This window comes from Hevea brasiliensis, chromosome 1, assembly GCF_030052815.1.
Source record: "Hevea brasiliensis isolate MT/VB/25A 57/8 chromosome 1, ASM3005281v1, whole genome shotgun sequence".
Taxonomy (NCBI): Eukaryota; Viridiplantae; Streptophyta; class Magnoliopsida; order Malpighiales; family Euphorbiaceae; genus Hevea; species Hevea brasiliensis.
Window position 1 is genome coordinate 124,762,789 of NC_079493.1, and position 20,655 is coordinate 124,783,443.

General features: G+C 35.3%; 3 protein-coding genes across 3 annotated transcripts; 1 reads left to right on the forward strand and 2 right to left on the reverse strand.

Moving 5' to 3' along the window:
• The first annotated feature begins 267 nt into the window (after positions 1-267).
• On the forward strand, positions 268-5,378 carry LOC110634282 (uncharacterized). The gene is made up of 5 exons (XM_021783226.2): positions 268-764; positions 1,279-2,197; positions 3,644-3,739; positions 4,311-4,447; positions 4,925-5,378. Exons 1-5 carry the CDS (start codon positions 562-564, stop codon positions 5,097-5,099), a joined length of 1,530 nt encoding a protein of 509 aa, XP_021638918.2. The 5' UTR covers positions 268-561; the 3' UTR covers positions 5,100-5,378.
• A 1,734-nt stretch (positions 5,379-7,112) lies between these two features.
• Positions 7,113-9,790, reverse strand: LOC110634275 (exocyst complex component EXO70A1). Its single transcript, XM_021783215.2, has one exon. The coding sequence runs from the start codon at positions 9,312-9,314 to the stop codon at positions 7,464-7,466; it is 1,851 nt and encodes a 616-aa protein (XP_021638907.2). The 5' UTR covers positions 9,315-9,790; the 3' UTR covers positions 7,113-7,463.
• A 4,011-nt stretch (positions 9,791-13,801) lies between these two features.
• Positions 13,802-16,108, reverse strand: LOC110634294 (pollen receptor-like kinase 3). The gene is made up of 2 exons (XM_021783238.2): positions 14,758-16,108; positions 13,802-14,583 (listed from the first exon to the last, which is right to left on the reverse strand). The coding sequence occupies exons 1-2, from the start codon at positions 16,106-16,108 to the stop codon at positions 13,802-13,804; spliced, it is 2,133 nt and encodes a 710-aa protein (XP_021638930.2).
• Positions 16,109-20,655: the final 4,547 nt, after the last annotated feature.

The window sequence follows — 20,655 nt, forward strand, 5'->3', positions numbered from 1 at the left end:
GACTTATTTTTAACGATTGTAATAATTTTTTAGAATAATTTTAAGTTGTATTATTGTTGTATAAAATGAATATATTAAATAATTTAAGCAGAGAATGAGAGAGAATAAACGGTGTACAACCATTTTCTTAATGTAAAACATGCGAACATGGTAAATGATATTTACCCAAAAAATTTGACCCAAAAGCCGACAGCTTTCGCCTATCCAATACGATTCTAAGCACACAATCCATTCTTCGAAATCAATCATAACAATACACTTAATTCATTATCGGTGTTGAATCCACAAGTCAACACATCCCAACGGCTATAAGCTTCCACTTTCTCACAGACCCGCTGTTCATTTTTCTAGACTATCACTAGCAGTTCTCGAAGCCCAAAAGTTACTAATCACAGCAAATGAACCTTCACGAGTCTACACTTGTTTTAGTTGATTCACTTTGGCTTCAGCCTCTGCCTTCCGATAGTAAGATCTAAACTTGCAGATCCAAATCACTAAAACCCACACTGACACTTCCCTCTCTCTATCTCTCTCTCTCTCTCTCTCTCTCTCCCTGAAGTAATGTCAGTTTTATCTGTTACATGTTGTGTGTTGCTCTTTCTGAGCTTTGTTGTTGAAGGCTCAGTTCATGAGTACAGAGGAGAAAGATTTGTGGCTAAAGGTAATGCCTTTGTTGTTCATGGAGGCAGTGAAGGGATTTACTCTTCTAAACCTGGAAATTTGAATGAGAGCAGTGCCACTGCTAATGGTGACTCTTATATACGGTAATCATTATTTCTTTTCTTTGTAATTCACTTGTGAGGTTATATATCTGTGTCTGGTTCTATAATGATTAGATCTCCTGGTTTTGTGGGTGGAAGTTGCTTTTTTCTTTCTTGGTGTGAACAATTGTTGTTTTGGTTATTTGCCCATAGATGATATTAAGATAATGAATAAGTAGAACAGAGAGAGGTTTTTGCTGAGTGAAAATTCTGCGTCTCATCCAAATTTTTTTTTCAATTAATTCAATAAACGTACTATTTTTTGGATTAAATTTGATAATTAAAGTTGACAATTCATTTGATATCAAGTAATTCATTTTAAAGATTGATTTGGGTTAAAAAAATACATTGCGTTAAATGCCTGTGGATGGATTTCCCTTTATATGTATATTTATCATCTTTATTCCTTAAATAACAGTTAGTACAGGATCCTGTTTGGTAGGTAGACTTGTGTGTTCTACCTTTTCTAATTCTATTTGGTTTTATTGACTATTTTTACTACGTCATTTGTAATCAGTTTTGAAAAGATTGTGTTCCGGAGAACTGAGGAATTTTCTAACTTTACCTCTGGGTTAGTCCAAGCTATTGTTTTTGAGGTAGAAGATAGAGAGGCAATTGGTGGTTCAGCTTATGGGGGTCAAAGAGCTATCTGCTGCACGGCAGATCTTGCTAAATTGGGTGCTTGCACGCAAGGAGAAGTCATTCATCGCCCATCAACAAAGGATCCTAGCTGGCCCCATGTCTTTGGTGTTTCATTCAATGCATATGAACTAGTTGCGACATTGCCTTCAAGATCAATACAAGTCACTAAAACTGGGATGTATAATTTGTATTTCATGCATTGTGATCCCAATCTTAAAGATGTAGTAATAGAGGGCAAAACTATATGGAAAAATCCTACTGGCTATTTACCTGGTAGAATGGCTCCACTAATGAATTTCTATGGGTTCATGTCCTTTGCATTTGTTATACTTGGACTGTTTTGGTTCTATCAGTATGCAAGGTTTTGGAGAGACGTTTTTCCATTGTTGAATTGCATAACACTGGTGATAACACTAGGCATGTTTGAGATGGCTCTCTGGTATTTTGATTATGCTGAATTCAATGAAACTGGAGTTAGGCCAACTGGCATCACTATATGGGCAGTCACTTTTGGTACAGTTAAACGTACAGTTGCACGTCTCATAATTCTCATGGTTTCAATGGGTTATGGTGTTGTCAGACCTACCTTAGGTGGCCTTACATCCAAGGTGATCATGCTTGGAGTGACCTTTTTTCTGGCCTCTGACGTGCTTGAATTAGTAGAGAATGTAGGTGCTGTCAGTGATCTTTCTGGGAAGGCAAGACTATTTTTAGTGCTTCCTGCGGCTCTCTTGGATGCTTTCTTCATTATTTGGATATTCAAGTCCCTTTCTGCCACTTTAAACAAGCTTCAGGTGCTTGGTCTTCTATTCTGGGTTATGTCTATTAAGTACTTCATTTCTTAGCATTTGCTGGATCTAATGAATTTCTTGATTTCTGAACATAACTTAAAGATAAATGTGCTTGTAAGTACAATATTTGAGATATGACAGTGATTCACTTTTTTTTTTGGGTGTGTGGACTGAATCTGGTGTTAATTAATAAATAGTAAGTTTACCTCTTGAATTATGTTTTGGAACTACTCATGGTGGCTTTATCATCTGATCTCATAATCTGATAAAAACCTACTCTTTAGACCAGGATAGGATTTTGGATAGGTATGACTGAAGCTGACCTTGGTTAGTGATAATACAATACGAATTAAAATATCAAAAACAGTGTAGGAGATAAATATGAATTACTAAGGTCTGCAACTGCAGTGGATGCAAACTTAGGTAGAATTTGAATAACCAAGTTGGAGAGAACTTACGTAATTAGACTTTGAGATAGCCACTTGACTTGTTTGATAAGATGATTTAAGGAGATACATGTGGCACCTTCTGGGTGAGGTTGTTTGCAAGTGAACACCTCAAAACTCATGTCCAAGACTATAGAGCCCGTAAAATCTCATCTTATGTATGGATCTTGGATGAGCATAGTCTTGGTCTTGATCATTAAGGAAAATTAAGTCTTGGTCTTGATCATTAAGGAAATTGTAAGACAATTACCAATGCTATTTGATTTCAGTATAAATTAATGTTCAGAATGCTGAAATGGTATTCCTATGTGGTTTAAAATTGAAAATGAAAAGGAAATAAAAAAGGAAAAAGAAAAAAAAAAGCTAAGAGAAGTCAGAGACTGCTAGCAAAACTGGATCTTCCACAGCTTGACCGAGCAACAGGAAGAGGAATTCTTATACACTAATATCTTTTATAAAACCCATGGTTGTTAGGTGAGAAAATTTTAGAATGCAAGAGAATCTTCAATGTTGTTTACTGAAAACTGCTGAGCTGACCTGGCTAACATTTTATGGTCCTAAAAGGAGCAAGTTGTTAGTTACTGGAATCATGTTCTTGGTGCACTAAAATCAAGGTGAATGTATTAGTATTTATTGTAGAAATTTGTACATGAGTGAAGAACATTATAATGTTAGAATTATTCATCTTTGATCATTTGCTTCATTGCAGTTTATTTTTCATTCCACAAGCTTGATTTTATCTCTTTGGTTTCAATGTTCTCCATGAAACCTGAAGACTAATGTTGTGAAACTCTTTTATTGATTTACACAAGATTTGATTGTTAACACTTGTGCAGTTGTGCTTCATGTGATACAGCATTTAAATAATATTCTTCATATGCAGTTGGCAAGTGTGAAGAAGTCTACAAATAATTTCTTTCCCTGGTTTGTTATTGGGGTATTAACTAATCTACAAACATTTAAAACTAGCAAATAAAATTTGCCTCTTTGTTTAATGTGACAGGCTAGGCGGATAATGGTCAAGCTGGATATATACCGGAAATTCACAAATGCTTTGGCAGTAGCAGTTATTGTGTCAGTGGGTTGGATTTGCTATGAGGTAAGAATATTGTTTATTATTTATTTTTGTTACAGATGTCTTTAGTTAGGTTCCTTGTCAAAGCTTTTACAAAAGTTTACTGAAGAGCATGAGGTATTGACAATATTTGCAGACTTCTTCATACTTTCCAAATGTCTGGATAAGCTAAATTTTATGCTGCTAGCACTGCAGTGTGTGGAAGAGAATGATAAGAAAATTTTCTTTTTATAAATGCTTTGGTGTGAACTAGATATGGGATTGGGAATCAGTACTTAATATCACCAATTGCTTTGCAATATGAATTAGTGAGTGAGTGGAATGAAATTCAGCAAAATGTTATTTTGTAATGTATTTTGAGGTTAGATAAAACTTTAGCATTGATTACAAAAGAAAAAAGCTTGGAAAGAGTGTTAAAATAATGTATATGGTAATGTTTGTTTCAAATTGTGCAGGTATATTGTATAAACTTTTATTCCTCCAAATTTCATCAAGAGGGGAATAAAAAGGGAATTGATTTTTTCCATTCTTGTAATGCTTTCTAATGCCAGATTTATCTATGTTAAGACTTTTGTTTCTAATTTTGTGCTTGCAGCTGTATTTCAAGTCAAATGATGTTTACAATGAGCACTGGGAGAATGCTTGGGTCATCCCAGCTTTCTGGCAAGTCCTTTCCTTCTCTCTTCTATGCATCATTTGTGCTCTTTGGGCTCCCTCTCAAAACTCCATGCGGTAAGACCCAGCATCTGATCTAAAGTTTCTTCTTTTTCCGCACTTTTAACTCATTTTTATAATTTCTGTCCTGGCCTTCACAAGTCTTTAATGCTTATCAAAGCATTTCGTAATTAAGGCTCGAGCTACCAACAGCTTGAGAAGTGCCTCCACTCATTGCTACAATGGTCATTTTTTTTTTTTTGGTTGAAAATTTAACCTTAGGATGATAGTTCACTTTAATATGGTATTGGATTAGGTTCGCTCTCTAAATACTTACCTCAGCTACCCATAAATGTTCATGGTGTTCATATTCTGATCCCCAAATTGTAGAAATAGAATTGCAGAACTGGCTGTCATAACTTCCCAACCTTGTACCGATTGATCATGTAAAGGTTTTCACCCACAGCATGTTGATAACCTTATTAGGTCCAGATGCCAACTTTCTCTTATTTTAGTTGCTCTTTTCCTGATAATTGATTCCTCCTTCCCTGATAGGTATGCATATTCTGATGATGTGGGAGAAGAGTTTGACAGAGATGACAGTTCTTTGACTCTCATTAAACCATCTGCAATGCCTTCGAAGGATGTTCGAAGTGCACCAGAAGCTAGACTAGTGCAAGCCAACAAGGGCGCATCTAATGGTGATGTTGAAGAAGACAAGACAGCCTAAAGTATATCCCCCCAAAAAATGTAATTTTGAGTTAGGCTTAATTATTTGATTTGTGGCCTTGTTATTGTTGTAGCAATCCTTCTCATGCTCTCTGAAGACATTGAGAACATTTTAGGAGCAAAGTTTCATGACAAAGAAAAGTTCACTTTGAGATTGCAACAGGAGAGAGCTGTTCTTTTTTTTTTTTTTTATTCATTTATTTGTGGTGATGATCTTTCCATGTAATTGTTAGATAAATTATCATGTATTGGTCTTAAATGTTGATTTGTTCTGCCTTCACTCTGACCCAATTCAAAATTGGCCAAATGTAGAACAATAGGATTACAAAGCTAAATTATGGGATGAACTATTATCTATTAAATGCTTCAATTTATGAGTAGCGGATATGTATTGCAATTTTGAATTTATAATAATCAAATCATATTATATTTAAATTTAAAAGTTTAATAAATATTATTGAGATAATGTTTTTGGCTCGAATAGTAATGTTAGATTTTTTATTTTTAATTTACTAATTTTGTATTTTCAATTTTTTAATTATATTTTGTACTAATTAAATTTATGTTTTATAATTTTTTTTTTAACTATACTCTATTGTCATCACGTAAAATGTCACGTTACGTCCATAGATAGTAACGGGTGATGATAGGGTATGATTTTAAAAATTCTCGAAAAGGATGGAAACACTTGACAACTTGAAGGACCAGACAAGGAAAGTTACTTTGCTACCTGGTAATAAGATGCAAAGAACGTAACCTGGTAGAAGATACTTGGCAATCTAATTTAGACGAGACAAGGATCAAATTAGGTGGTGTTGCTTGTTTTGCATGGTCCAGTATTTCATTCTAATTGGAAATTCAAGGAATATCAAACACTTGGGCAACTTCCTTATTGCAAATATTTTGACTGGGAAAAGTCAATTGCAGAAATGAAGAAGAAAGATTAGCCATCACCCTTCACCCATCTGATCTATGAGGGCCGCGAGTTGACGCTTACCAACGGGTCTTCATTATTGTCCATCAATTTCTTTACCCATGTTTCTTGTAGAACAAGAATTCTCTAAATTTTTTGGGTCCGTGCCTCACGTTAGTCAAATATTTCTCAAAAATATCTAGTAATCTTTCTTAATCCTTCAACAATAATATCTTTCTTAATCTCATGTCCAAGTCACTAACTATGAATCAATGCTACGTCTCCTATGGGGTGAATTAAATCAAAGACCATAAAAGTAGCTTACTTTTAGATAAAGTTAAATTCTATTCATTTTTTTTCAAAAAAAAAAAAAAAATGAAAGCCCCTTTTAAATCACAGTAATAAAAGTTAAAGTTTCAATAATATTAGTCATCTCTAGACTTTTGAGGTCTTTGAATTCAAAACTCACTCCAAGCCAATCTTAATTTTCTTTATTCAGATTATTTTCCCCTCCTTTTGTTGAAGGCGACAACAACGATTAGTTCCAAATACATTCTTGGTAGTACAGTTACAGCCATTATCAGGTAAGCGTTCCTACTAATGACAGAAATCAGCTTTCAAGTCCAAATATTTGCCCTATTCTGAAACTATTACTAAATAGAAACTATACAAAGATGCAAGTGACAGAGAGCTTTCATTTCTAATTTCTCACATTTATGTGAAATCCATCAATCACGCACATTGACCCTTTTTCTTTTATTCAACTCTAATTGAGATTCGAATTCAAAACTATACAACTTTGAAAATGGTGCAGTGTCATTATGTATTGACAATTATTATGATAGAACAGAATAACACACTCTGATGGCACAATCCAACTAGTGATAGAAAATGTGCCGAAAAGCAATTAGTAGTTGCCTAATCTTATAATGGAAGTTCTTGTGGAATGGATTAGTTGGTTCATTGGTCTCTCACCTTCCAATCAGATGCTCAAAAACAGTCGAGCCAACTTCACCATCAAAGCATCATCAATGCTCATTCAGATTCCCACTTTTTAGTATGCATTTAACTTGGGAGAAAAATAGATTGATCAACACAAAATTTTGAGGCTAGAAAAGAAAATAAAAATATACTTCATAATCACACATAAAACAATTCCCATGTAAAAAAATGGAACAAAAATCTAGAATGTGGACTAGAGGCAAACAACATGCTTGCAGCGAGGAAGCATTCAGGTTCAGAGACCTGGCTATTCTGGAGAGCTACACCTGATCTTCCCAAAATGAACTTGACTCCTTCCAATTTGCAGGAAATTAATCAGTGATGCTTAAAAGAATTGGAGAGCACAGGGCAGCCCCCTAGTGACCAGCATCACATCCAGCCAAACACCCCACAAAAGAATTCAAAGAATGTGTCCTAGTTCATAAACTGGCAAAACTCATCCCACCTTCTTTACTGGGATCTCCTCCTCAAGAGCTGAGATACGTGGTACCCTTCAAAGAAATCCAAGACAGCACTCTCCAAATCCTCAACTGAATACTTCATATAGTTCTCCGGGTGTTTTCCACTCTCTATATGACTCCTGTACCTCCCAAGAAATGACCTGTAAGCTGGGATCAACTTCTCTGATATAGATATTCGAAGCTCCTCCCTCAGTTGATTATCTGGCACCAACCATGTTGCTTGAGTCCTATGAACCTCTTCAAGCATAGCATTGAAGGTCTTAAACCTCTCCCTTAAAGCACTCTTCGACACCCCAGAAGAGAAACTCCCACTCACATGTAACCCCTCATCCCTCAAGCAATACAACACCCTCACCCAAGTAGCTCTCTGGTAACTAGTAGCTGCCTGCCTGAATTTCCCTGTTAGTTTCCTCAAGTAATTATCTCCAATCATTTCTCTCAATTCAGGTGACCCTTTAACCTTTTGAACAATGTAGTGAACATTGTTCATCATAAACAGATGCGCTAATGATACATCTTTGTAACGCTTGGACTTGCCGTCCAAATTGAATTGCAGAATTACAATAATCCAAATCAAATGAATGGCTAATGGGGTTTTCCCCTCTAACTCAGCAAATTCCATATCTGGGGTTGTTGAATCACCAGAATATCTTGACCCCGTTGATGGTTTCGACAAAATAAGCTCGATCAAGGTCTGTTTATAATCTGAGATCAAACTGATATAATTCATCACATACCTTGTCAAGGGATGAATTGTCCCCCCAGGCACTGGAACCAATGAAGGCTCACGCAAAACAGCATTTTCAAACTCCGATAAAATCCCTCTTGCAGCTTCAGCCAATCTTGACAAAATCTCAGCAGCTTGGACTCGAATCGAATCTGCTGATTTCGATTCGAAAACCACCTCAATATCGGGCATCAAGTCCATTAAAGCATCATGTAAGTCCAAAATCTTGAACATTTTCTCCGGCGATCTCCTGCTTATACTTATAGCTTCAGCAAAATTGAACAGCTGAATTGCTGGACCCTTAACAGTCTCCATGAAACAAGCATCATCCACAGCTGTTCCAATCCCATCAAAAATCTGCTCACAAAGTCTCTTCTCGCTCGCGAACAAAATCCTTATACAAGCCTTAGCCGCCCTTATCCAACGCCTGATTTTGGTCTCCAAAGCATCCCACTCGAGTCTCTGTACATCCCCAATACTCAGCTTCTCAAACCCGAGTCTCTTAAAATTTGCGTCCACAACAGATTTTCGAACACCCCCGTACACCTGGATACACTCGCGCAAGTACCCAGCAGAGATCATGCGCTTGGCAATGGACTGGAGATCACACACTGCTTCCTGTGGAATCAGATCGATCTCGCGAATACTGCTAGTGGATCGATAGCTCGTGCTGCTGTTACTTGTAGATGAATCTGCTCGTTGGATTTGATCTTGTATATCGTCATCACCCGCATGATCGTCGTCTTCGTACTCGCCTGCGGCGGAGGAGTGGACTGAAGAGCTGGGATCGGCGGCGGCGAGTGAGTCCAACTCGACGGGAGTAGTGTGGTTGAGAAGTATGTTGCGGAACTCATCTTCAAGCCTGGCCATAGCGATCTGGATGGTGGCGCTGTTGACTTTGTCTTGATCATCGGAGATGGTGGTCGACGACATAGATTCTTGAATATCATCGACAGCCTTCAAATACCGATCCACCTCCTCACGGTCGCCTTCGAAGATCATCCTCTCCCTGGCTTCCTCTGAAGCAGTAGAATCCCACCGGAGAATTATCTTCTGAGCATCTTCAAAACCCACCGCACCACCGCTGGCGTTACTATTCTCTGGTGGTTCCATGTGATTAGATACAACTTGGCTTTTAGAAAGCTAAAAGAAAGAAACTTTTTGCAGAAACTTTCAAGAAAAATCAAGACTTTCTCTTTCCCTAATCTTGAAAAATATTAAATATAGACTTGTTCTAGTGTTGGTGATGAATTTTTGTAAGTGAGTAAATTTTCCTCTTTTTCCTGTTTTAATATATGAAAAATTATTCAACAACATTTGTTCAAAAAAAAAAAAGTTGATTGTATGGGCTAAAGATTTTTAGAATCTTGTAAAGGTAGTGGTGGGTGGTGGTTTTGGGTGGCTGAGACGGTGGTGGTGGCGGATTAGAGATGGTAGAAGAGACTCAGAATTTCAGACACAGAAGAAGTTTGATTGGGGGTGAGAGAGTGAGTTTGTGTACAATCTTGGAGCACTAGTGTCTACTTTTTGCGCTCGTGTGGTGGTCTCGGAAGGCAGCTGTGAGGATTTTTGTCTGAATGTGATATCATTGCAAGAGGAAAATGAAAGAAATATAAACGGAAAAAGAAGAGAAAAGAAAAGAAAAAAAAAAAAGAAAAGTAAAAAAAAAATTGACTTTTTAAGCCGCCGGTGGAGTCTCTTGATATTCCGGTGAAATGGCCGCAATTTTCATTTCTTTTTCTTCTTCTTCAATTTTCATTTTTGAATTTGTATTTCTGATAGATAAATTGATTCTGATAAATTAAGTTACTCTCATGGCTATCAACCCATTTCTCAATTATGCTTTGAGCGAGTGGAGAAATGTGAAAAATTAATACTCACTTCACCGCATAAAAAAAGATTTAAATTAAATGATTAATATTATTAAATTATTTTTTAAATTAATAAATATTAATTTATTAATATATATTAAGAGATATATAAATAAACTAACAAATAAACTATGATTTCAAACAAATAATTTAGGATAAATAAAAAAGAAAAATTAATGAGACAAAAAAATAATTCTCAATATAATTAATTACTTATCTTAATAATATTGGCATATTTTTAAAATAATAAGGTGTTAAATTAAAATTTTTAATTATATATAATTGTTCCAATTTTTTTTTATTATGATTATTAATTATTAAAAAAGTCTTCGTTATACAAATTTATATCAATTGTTAGATTAATGAAAATTTATCAATCTAACAATTGGTGTAAATTCTTATATTCACATATTTGTATTACATAGCACAACTCTTGAATATATAATTTTTCTCTCTCATAATAATTATATGATTATTTTTTTAATGATTACTAAATTTGTAAAATGAAATGTGTAATTGTCCCACTGAAAATTTTGTCTGGCCTTTCATAGTCCATAATTATTACACATAGATATATCAAAAAGTCCATATATCATGCATGATGGTTCATGTTTTTTTCGTTTTTTTTAAGAATGTTTTTTTCATTGTTATTAATATTTTTATGTGATTTTGACATATAAGAACCAAACAATATAAAACTTAATAAGAAAAAGAGAATTAATGTGCTCTTTAAGTGATAATTACAGAAGATTAATTTTTTAAAATTTATAATTAATCTTTTTAATAATATCTTTTTTAAGAATTGAATATGAATTCTCCTCTGAAAAGTATAATAAATCTTAACACTGTACTTAATACTTGTTAATTTATTTCTTTTTCTTTGTTGTGTTGTGTTTTAGATTAATAAATAATTAGTAAATTAATCAAGGAAAGCTTAGCAAAAAATAATTTCCATTTACAGTTGCTGACTAAGCCACGTACAAATTAATTAAGCCGACTTAATACATTAATTAGTGAATTTTAATTAACAAATTAATTAAGTCAATTAATCTTACTGCCAGATTAGGCCAACATGCACATGCGTGCATGCTTGCATGTACACATTTTTCATATATTTACCAGAATAAATTACATCATGGAATCCATAGAAAATAATTAGCATCAAAATCATGAAACTTTCCACGTTTATTTAAGTGGTAATGCATTGATATATGTAATTTTCACAGATTTCGTTTGATGTTATTATTGATAAAAATATTATTTTAAAAATTTATTAAAAATATTGTAATTTTAATTTTAATTTAATATATTTTAATTATAATAATTTTAAAATATCAAAATATTTCTTTTAGTATAATTAGTTCTAATTGAAGTTTAAATTCAAGATTTTACAGTTTTTAAAATGATTCTAATATCATTAAGTTAAAATTCATTAATTTTAAATTATTTCTTTCAATAATATTTAAAAAATTGCTTTCTTAAAAGCAGTTTTAAACTAATTTTTTTAGCTTTTTAATCAAAATTTCAAATAAATCCTAATTTTGGTTCAAGTAAAAACAAATTATTATTAGTTATACTAAAAAGTATTTAGTGTAGTGATAAGATTTACAGTACTTTTAAAAATAAAACTCAAATTCAATTTTTAGAAAAAATATTGTTAGAAAGAGTAGTCATGAACTTTGTATAGATTATTTTTCTACAGACTGTAAAAGGACAAAAGGATGTCCTTTTAAATAAAAAAAAATAATTTATCATCCTTAAAAAAAATAAGTCATTTATGATGAAATTAAAAATTCATTAATGAAAGAAGAAAATACTATATTTTTCTTTACAGTAATGTGGTTAATTTAGGTTTGGAAGCCAAGGTCAACAATTAATTACTTATTAATGATTTCTGATTAGGTAAAATCTGGCGCAGCAGTTAATGATAATTAATTAACAACAATCAAGAGGGGAAGAAAAATTAATTAGTTGTTAATTAAAATGGTGTTGCATGAGTGTTCCAGGGTAATTTAGAAACAGAATTTCAAGATCTTGGCTATATTATTGCCTTTAATTAATGTTATTAATACTAAATATATATTTGAATATGAAAACTTCTCCAAATGACTCCAAATTGATGACATAATAATCTTCATCATGATCATGCTCTGACAGAAAATATTAGAAAATATTAATTAAAGTAATTAAGATTGATAGAGTTTGAACATTTCATTCTTTTGTATTATTAAACAGACTCTTGATTAGGGGTGTGCAGTTTTTGGTTTAAATTGATAAATCGAATCGAACCGATTAATTCGGTTCAATCGGTTCGGTTTTAAAATTTAATTGGTTCGGTTCGGTTTATAATTTTGATAATTTCGTTTAATCGGTTCGGTTATTTTCATAAAAAATTCAAAAAAATCGAACCGAACCGAAATTATTAATATATATAGGAAATAAAAAAAAATCAAATCAAATTGAATCGAACCGAACCGAAATCAAAGAAAACCGAACCGAACCTAAAGATTTTTGAGTTTTGATTTCTAATTTTTTTTGTTTTTATATTTTTATTATTTAGATTTAATGTTAAAAATATGAAATTTTATAAATTTCGGTTTTATCGGTTTAAAATCGAACCGAACCAAAATTTATCGGTTCGATTCTGTTCGGTTTTCTCTTATCAATCGGTTCGGTTCGGTTTTTAAAATTTTCAATTTTCGGTTTTCGGTTTTATCGGTTTGGTTCGGTTCGGAACCGAACCGACTGTTTGCACACCCCTACTCTTGATTATTGAGTTACTGATTCAATGAAAATCATTGATTCAAGTGGGTATGACTATAATTGATTGATCCAATTATGAACTGGGCAAATGCTTTCATCTGCAGTTTGATTATCCAAGAAATCCTGACAGTTAGTGTTGGGTTACAATAAGCCATGAGTGGTGAATGAGTCCTGGTTCAATGTGTAAGTGTATGGAAGAGTGTGGATATGTGCTGGAAAATTGTTGAAGTTATCTATTGTTATGTGCCAGGTTAGAATCCCATAAATTTGTACCATTTTTAAATACTTTGGTTTCTTGGTATCTCCAGCTGTAGTGAGCTATGATCATATGAGTTACAGAAGGGGTTGACTTGATTCATGTTCTTAATCTGTCAATGAGTTGTAAGTTGAGACTCCCAATGGGATTCTTGAGCTATATCTCAAGCTCCCTGAATTAGATTTAGTCCTTAACAATAAGTGTAATCTTGGCTTGTGAGTCCCAATGGGATTAATTCTTGAGGTACACCTGACAAGAAATTCAGAAAATTCTTTTCTTGCCAAACAAAGCTGCAACAAAAAAATGTGAATGAATATTTAGGTTCATATGCTAAGATTAATTAAGATAGATGAGAAAACCAGTGTCAATCTTGAGATTTTCTATTTATGCATTCAGTAACAGAGAAAAGTTTAGCAGTGGGAAACCTCCCTTCAAATTTTCATAGAAGTTGATACAAATGACTATCTTAATTAATAAATTGAAATGATTCATTGTATAGTCTAAAGAAGCTATGAAAAGTTAAGTAATAGGGTGTTACAAAGATTTTTTGTTTTTTTTTTGTGATTAATTAAGTTACATGTAAAGCACAGATTCATTCTTAATTATCTCCCCCTTTGCGAATTTTCTCTTGCGTGAAAAATCTCCAGAATGCAGCCTAGAAATCTTTGCAGATGCTGCTACAGAAACCGATGGTTATTTCCTGTGACGTATCATTTCTGTTTCTCATTGCTTAAGGTTGAGCTAGGAGATGCAAAGGAAAAATTTTCACTATCAGTAAAGCTGTATGATCCATATCCCTTTCTAGAGTTTTGAACATGACCTTCTGGAGTACTACTACTAGAAGCATTCAACTGTGGAGAAGCATCTGCATGCCCATCTCTGAGTGATGGTACTAATTGTATAGTTATGGAATCTGGAGCCTTACTCTCAAATTTTATCATCTCTATCCTTTGAATAGCTTCTCTTAGATCTAACCGTTGCATAGGATTAGTTGCAGCACAAAGAACTCCAATGTGCATGAGTTGCCTCATCTCCCCAAGTGAATTTGAGGAGCTTGCAATTTCAGGATCAAGTATTTCACATTCTCTTCCTTCTGAAATTGTTGTTTCTACCCATTGAACTAGATCAATCCCGCCTACGCCATTGTTAAGATATTGAGAAGGGTATTTTCCAGTGAGGATTTCAAGAATGATTAGTCCTAAACAGTATACATCGCATTTGGGGGATACTCCAAATTGTGCAGCTTCTGGGGCCTTATGGGCAATTAGAGCTTGTCCTACAATTGAAGGGTTGATTAGTGGACTGAATCCAAATTCTGATAGCAATGGCTCGTTATCAGGACTAAGAAGGACATTGCTTGATTTGAGATTTCCATGGGGCAAGTCACAGGTGGCAAGTTCAGTATGCAGATAATCCAACCCTCTGGCAATTCCTTCGACAATCTTGAGACGATCAGGCCAATTTAGCTCAGCATGTGAAGGTCTCTTATCACCTGAAAAATTTCTATCAGATTCTTCAATGTCATGGAATAGAAAATAATGATATACGTTCCTTCGTGGTAAGCTAGATTTTTACAGGAAAATTCACAGGTAACCGAGAAAGAAAATGTTGAAAGTGCACAATTCAGGGAAAAAAAAAGAACTAAAGAAGTTCCACTCGTGTTTACCGTGCAACAAATAAAGCAAACTTCCTTTGGGGATGTACTCATAGATCAACAGCTTCTCATCCTTACGATAATGAAAAGCCAATGGTGGCAAAATATTAGGATGCCTCAGGCTTCCAAGCTTTCTGATCTCTGCATAAAATCCATCTTTTCCCAATGCATTCATTTCTCTCAATCTCTTAACCACCACCGCCACACCATTAGCCATCAGAATTTTATATGAACATCCCAATCCCCCATTTCCAAGCACTTCTGCAGCAGCCTCCATCAAATCTATCAGCCCGAAAACACCCTTTTCATTATTCATAATTACTAATTCACCTACACCTCCCTTGGCAGTGTTCGATCCTTTTCGACTTGATCCTGGTTTATTGGTTAGTTCCATTTCATTTTGTGTGACTGGCGTAGAAACTTGCACTTCTACTGTCTCAACTGCCTCCTGATTATTAGTATTGTCCCTTCCACCAGCTTCAAAATCATCTTCTTTTCTTCTCATTTTCATTATTACCACAACTGCTACAGAAAGCAACATCAAAGCCAATGTTAAAATCCCCGCACCTGTCTTTTTAATGTTAGGAGTATGGTTTCCAGAAGTATCCATAGCAATGGTCGACGCGAAGGCCCCTGGTGCTAATGCTTCAATTGCAGCTTTACACTCTTTTCCAATATTCTCTCCACAAAGATCATCATTTCCCTGGAAGGAACTCTTGCTGAATTTCGGTAAACCTTCTGGGATTTTCCCTCTTAACTTATTATTCGACACATTGAAAGATGTCAATTTTGACTCTAATATTACAGATGGAATAGTCCCACTAAACTGATTGTCTTCAAGATGCAATTCAATAAGATTGGATATATGCATTAATGATGGTGGAATTTCTCCTGAAAACTCGTTATTTGCAAGCCAAACTTTCTTCAAGGACTGCATTTTCGAGAAGAATTCTGCTGGGATCTCACCTGAGAACTGGTTACCTGTCAAGTATATATTCCTCAAATAGCCTAAACGACTGAATTCAGGAATCAAACCCGAAAAAGAATTATATTCAAAGCTTACACTCCTGAGTCCTGAAATATCAACCAATGCATCAACATCAATTTTTCCTGATAAACCCATATTCTCAAGGCGAAGACCCATGACAATGCCATTGCTACAAAGAAGTCCTTTCCACTGAGCATCTCCTTCACAAGGAGCTGATCCAGGCACCCAAGAACTAAGAGCACTTGTGTTGGTAAACGAACTCTTTAGCTTAATCAAGGCTTCGGATTGAGATATCGAAGATGTACAAGCATGTTGGAGTACAAAAACGTTGATGAACACAAGAAAATCTGGCCGGAGAAGCCAATCCAAGGCCATAACTTGGGTGGAAACAAATGATAGATTTTCATTTGCCTGTAAAATTTTGTGGGTGCTTGTTGTTTTGCTGGTTTTGCGCTTCTCAATTCGATTTCGGTTAGTTTGTTCATGGTGTTTGTTTTGAGTAAGTGCAAGAAAGCCTTAGAATCGAGAGGGGCATAAGAGCTTTAGCTATGAGTCTTCGACAAGAGGGGGAAATTTTCCTGGTTGAAATTTGCTCAGCTTGAAAAACCGTTATAACCGTTAGTATTTGTTTTACTAAAAGGACCTTCCAATGCCATGGCTCTAATTTGAAGATGCTAAGCAAATAATCAAAATTTCAAGGGGCATTTTTACTCAGAAAAAATTTTGAACCTATCCTGCATTATTAGCATATCCTGACTGATTTGATTTGGATGTTTGTTAACTAGTGTTCTGTAATCAGAGGAGCAGTTGTTTCTTCCACTTCCACCATAAATCAATGGTGTTAACTAGAAGAGACATTAGCCAAAGGGAGAATATTTTCATATCAATTTAATCAAGCAATTAAGTTTTAACATCAAATTATGAAAGTATTTTTGTTTTCAAAGGAACAGGATAATTCTATTTAATTGTTGGTTATTAGGGGTTTTCTCAATCTATCATCAATGTAATATCAAATTTATCCCAAAAAAGGTAGGAAAGGAGTAGTCTCCTGTAAGTGGAGTTTTTCTCTGTGGCCTTCGCACATGTTACTCAATTTGCAAATTTAAGAAGTGGGTCTTTCCATCATTCTAGTTTCGACCATCGTCTCATTTCCTCTCTCCTTTTCAAGCCTTTTCTCCCTCATCTCAAATCTCCTTTCGGACTAGCATTTATTCCTTTCTCCATCTCACCTATGCATCCAGCAGAGCCTTCTTTATCAGATATCATCAGCAAAACTGAGTCGCTCAGTTGCGCTGAACCTGTGTTGGAGTTAATAAGTTCAGATGACTCTGGTTTTCACGTGACAGACAACAAATTGGTTGCTTGGATTATTGGTACAAGAAAGTATAGTCCGTGGGTCCTAAAATCCACCATGAGCAAGATTTGGAAGTTGATTTCTGATGTTCAAGTGCAACGTGGACCAGAGGGGAGTTTCATTTTCATTTTCGAAGATGTCAAGGAAAGAGATGAAGTTCTTGAGGAAGAGCCTTGGCTTTTAGACAATAATCTTCTTATTCTGAAAAAGTGGCCACCAGACAAGTCTTTTCAAGCTCTGGATTTCTCTACTACTGGGTTTTGGCTTCAAGTACATAGCTTACTGCCTAGCAATTGGAATCAGCAAAATGCACAGAAAATAGGGCAGTTGTTTGGGGGCCTAATTTGTGTTGATAATGTTCAAGGGCCAAGTCAAGAATGGCATCCTTTTCTCCTGTTGAAAGTTCGGGTATTGGTGAAAAAGCCCATTTTAACAGGATTTTTCATTGCACAGGGAGGGGAAAAGAAGGATTGGATAAAATTTAAGTATGAAAGATTACCGATATTTTGTTTCTGTTGTGGAATTATAGGGCATATTACCAGGAATTGCAATGGGAAGCTCAATGGTGATATTGCCCCTCCATCTCGGTTTGGTTTGTGGCTGTTAGCAAAATCCCCAAATCCACACCCTTATTAGAGAATTCTTCATCTCCAATCTCATTTTAACAAAACCCAGGTTCCAAATGCTTCTGTTCCTTCTCTGTTGTCAGATTTACCATTAGATAAAGTGGTTTGTCCCTCAGGAATGGGTCTGTATTAGGCGGCGCGTCTCTTAAACACTCAGTCCATACCAGCCTCATCTCCACCTTCTAACCCATCTACTCACATTAATTGCCTTGGTACTAAAAAGCAGTCTTTAACAGCAGCAGAATCAGTGGGTGTACTTACTAGCTTAGAGGCGATCACACTGCTCAAGGATTTGTATGCTAAAGGAAAAGATCTTTGCTCTCCGATTTTCTTAAATCCATCCTCTTACTGTTCAAATGGGCATATGCAAGGCATAGAAATTGTTGCTGACAATAATAACCATCAGATTGAGACTTCTGGGAAGGAGAAAATCTCGCTTGTTTATCAACAAACTCGATCATATGAAGTTGTGGAAAGACTGACTCAGGAACAGACAACAGAAATTATTTCTATGGGCTTAAAACAAGACAGGCCCACTTTTTCTCCTCAACCAAGTCAAAATACGACTTGTTCCAAAGCCTCTTCTCTTTGGGCTCTACGGGAACGAGATGATCAAGTAAATTTAGCCAGCTTCAAACTAAAAAGTAGAAGCTCTTGGACCCAGCAATTGTTACCCCCAAGCCCCTCGATTTTCTACTCCATCCAGCTGCTAGTCTCTTAAAGCCAAAAAGAATTATAACATGCCCAAATGCTCAGGAGATAGCTACCATCCTAAATATTGATAAGTCAAGTAATTTGTTTCCACAAAAAGATTCGGCTACAGATAGCTTTCTTATGATTGAGAGTACAGTAAATCATAACTCTCAGAATTTGGAATCTCTATTACCAGAAGATAAGGTGTTGAAGATACCAAATTTCCCTCCTGCATCTAAAACTCAAAAGAGTACATGGAAACGTAGGGCAAGGGCAGCAGAAGGAAGAAGTGGATCTAACAGCATTCATACCAAAAAAGAAAGTGCAATAGTTCAACCAATAGATGATGTTGACAATCACTTGGTGGCAACAGATAAAGATGTCTCCCAATCCTCTGAGGCTTCGGTGGCTAGCCAAAAGCCACCATGACTACCATTGCTTGGAACTGTCAGGGGCTTGGGCAACCTCAGGCAGTTCGAGCTCTACGAGAGCTCATTGTAAAACATAGCCCTCCATTGTGTTTTTGATGGAGACAAAGAAGAAAAAAAAGTACTTAGAAAGTGTGAGAAGGAAACTTGGCTTCACTAATGAATTTTATGTTGATCCTTGTGGCCTTTCATGGGGCTTAGCTTTATGGTGGACTGAAGAGACACAAATTTCAGTTTTAAATGCTTGTCCAAATTTTATTGACTGTGATACTGTTTTGACTGGGCAGAACATGAACTGGAGAACTACCTTTGTATATGGGTGGCCTGCTATTAGAGACAAAAATGCTTTTTGGGAAGATATGAAGCTTCTTTTATCTCCTTATCCTAAACCCTGGGTGTGTGTTGGTGATTTTAATGCCATTTCTTTCCCAGATGAAAAGATAGGAGGAGATGTTGTTCGGCCTTCTCAGGTAAATTGTCTTCTTAATTTTTTAAAACAATGTGATCTAGTTGATTTGGAATGTAAGGGCCCTTTCTTTACTTGGTTTAATAAACAATTTGGGTGGAGGGCAATTCAGGAGCGTTTAGATAGGGCAATTGCCTTTATTGAATGGAGGGAATTGTTCACAAAAGCTGTTGTTGTTCATGAAGCTTTGCTAGGCTCAGATCATAGGCCCTTGGTGCTATATATTGAATGGTGTTAACCTAAGAAACACTATCTGTTTTGCTTTGAGGCAAAATGGCTTATACACCCTCAATGTTTATCTGCTATTTCCTCAGCCTGGCAAAATCAAGTACGTGGGTCTTCCATGTTCTTTATGATGCAGAAGTTGAAATTTTGTCGATCCTCTCTTAGTAGATGGAATTCTCAGTGTTTCCAAAGTAACTAGAAGGAAATCCAGTTTCTAAAGCACAAGCTTGAAGATGTGTATAGCAGCCCTATAACAGAAGCAAATAAAGAAGTAGAGCAATCCTTGCTCAATCGACTTCATGAACTATGGCAGAGAGAAGAAATCCACTGGAAGCAGCGGTCTCGTATCAATTGGCTTAAGGAGGGAGATAAAAACACTCGTTTCTTTCACCTCTCCACAATTCAAAGAAGACAAAGAAACACTATTTTGAAGCTTAGAGGGGAAAATGGAAGATGGCTTGACTCTGATACTGATATTAAAGATGAGATTTTCCTCTTCTTCAAGAAACTTTATTGATGTGGTACAACCAGAGGTGAGGAAGATGTGGCTAGCCTGCTCCCATGAATTGTTACAGATGAGATGAATAGTTTTCTTCAGAGAGAAGTATCAAATGAAGAAATTAAAAAAGCAGCTTTTGAATTGGGAAGCTTAAAGTCTCCAAGTCCTGATGGTTTCTCAGGCATTTTCTATCATCAAAATTGGGACATTGTTAGCAGTGATGTTTGCAGGGCTGTTAGAAGTTTTTTTGTTTCTGGCTATATGTTAAAGGAGATGAATAGAACAAATGTAGTTTTGATTCCAAAGTGTAAAAATCCAACTTCTATCAATCAATATAAACCCATCAGTTTGTGTAACTTTATTTACTAAGTTATATCCAAAGTGCTTGTTAACAGACATAAACCTTTGATGGATGTTTTGATTTCTCAAGACCAAACTGCTTTTATTCCATCAAGAGCCATCCAGGATAATTTCATAGTTGCCCATGAGGTCTTTCACTTCCTGAAGACTTCCCACAGTAAAAATCATTTAATGGCAATTAAATTGGATATGCATAAAGCTTATGATCAAGTGGAATGGTCTTTTCTCCAAAAAGCTTTACTACAATTTGGATTTCATACTTCTTGGGTTA

What these genes read in the sequence shown, in the direction of transcription:
- LOC110634294 (XM_021783238.2), bottom strand. Translation starts at nt 16,108, where the DNA reads ATGGCCTTGGATTGGCTTCTCCGGCCAGATTTTCTTGTGTTCATCAAC. An exon ending in TTTGCTTTATTTGTTGCACG is followed by an intron (nt 14,584 to 14,757) that starts GTAAACACGAGT and finishes GAAATTTTTCAG; the next exon opens with GTGATAAGAGACCTTCACAT.
- LOC110634282 (XM_021783226.2), top strand. Translation starts at nt 562, where the DNA reads ATGTCAGTTTTATCTGTTACATGTTGTGTGTTGCTCTTTCTGAGCTTT. An exon ending in CCACTTTAAACAAGCTTCAG is followed by an intron (nt 2,198 to 3,643) that starts GTGCTTGGTCTT and finishes TTAATGTGACAG; the next exon opens with GCTAGGCGGATAATGGTCAA. An exon ending in TGGGTTGGATTTGCTATGAG is followed by an intron (nt 3,740 to 4,310) that starts GTAAGAATATTG and finishes TTGTGCTTGCAG; the next exon opens with CTGTATTTCAAGTCAAATGA.
- LOC110634275 (XM_021783215.2), bottom strand. Translation starts at nt 9,314, where the DNA reads ATGGAACCACCAGAGAATAGTAACGCCAGCGGTGGTGCGGTGGGTTTT.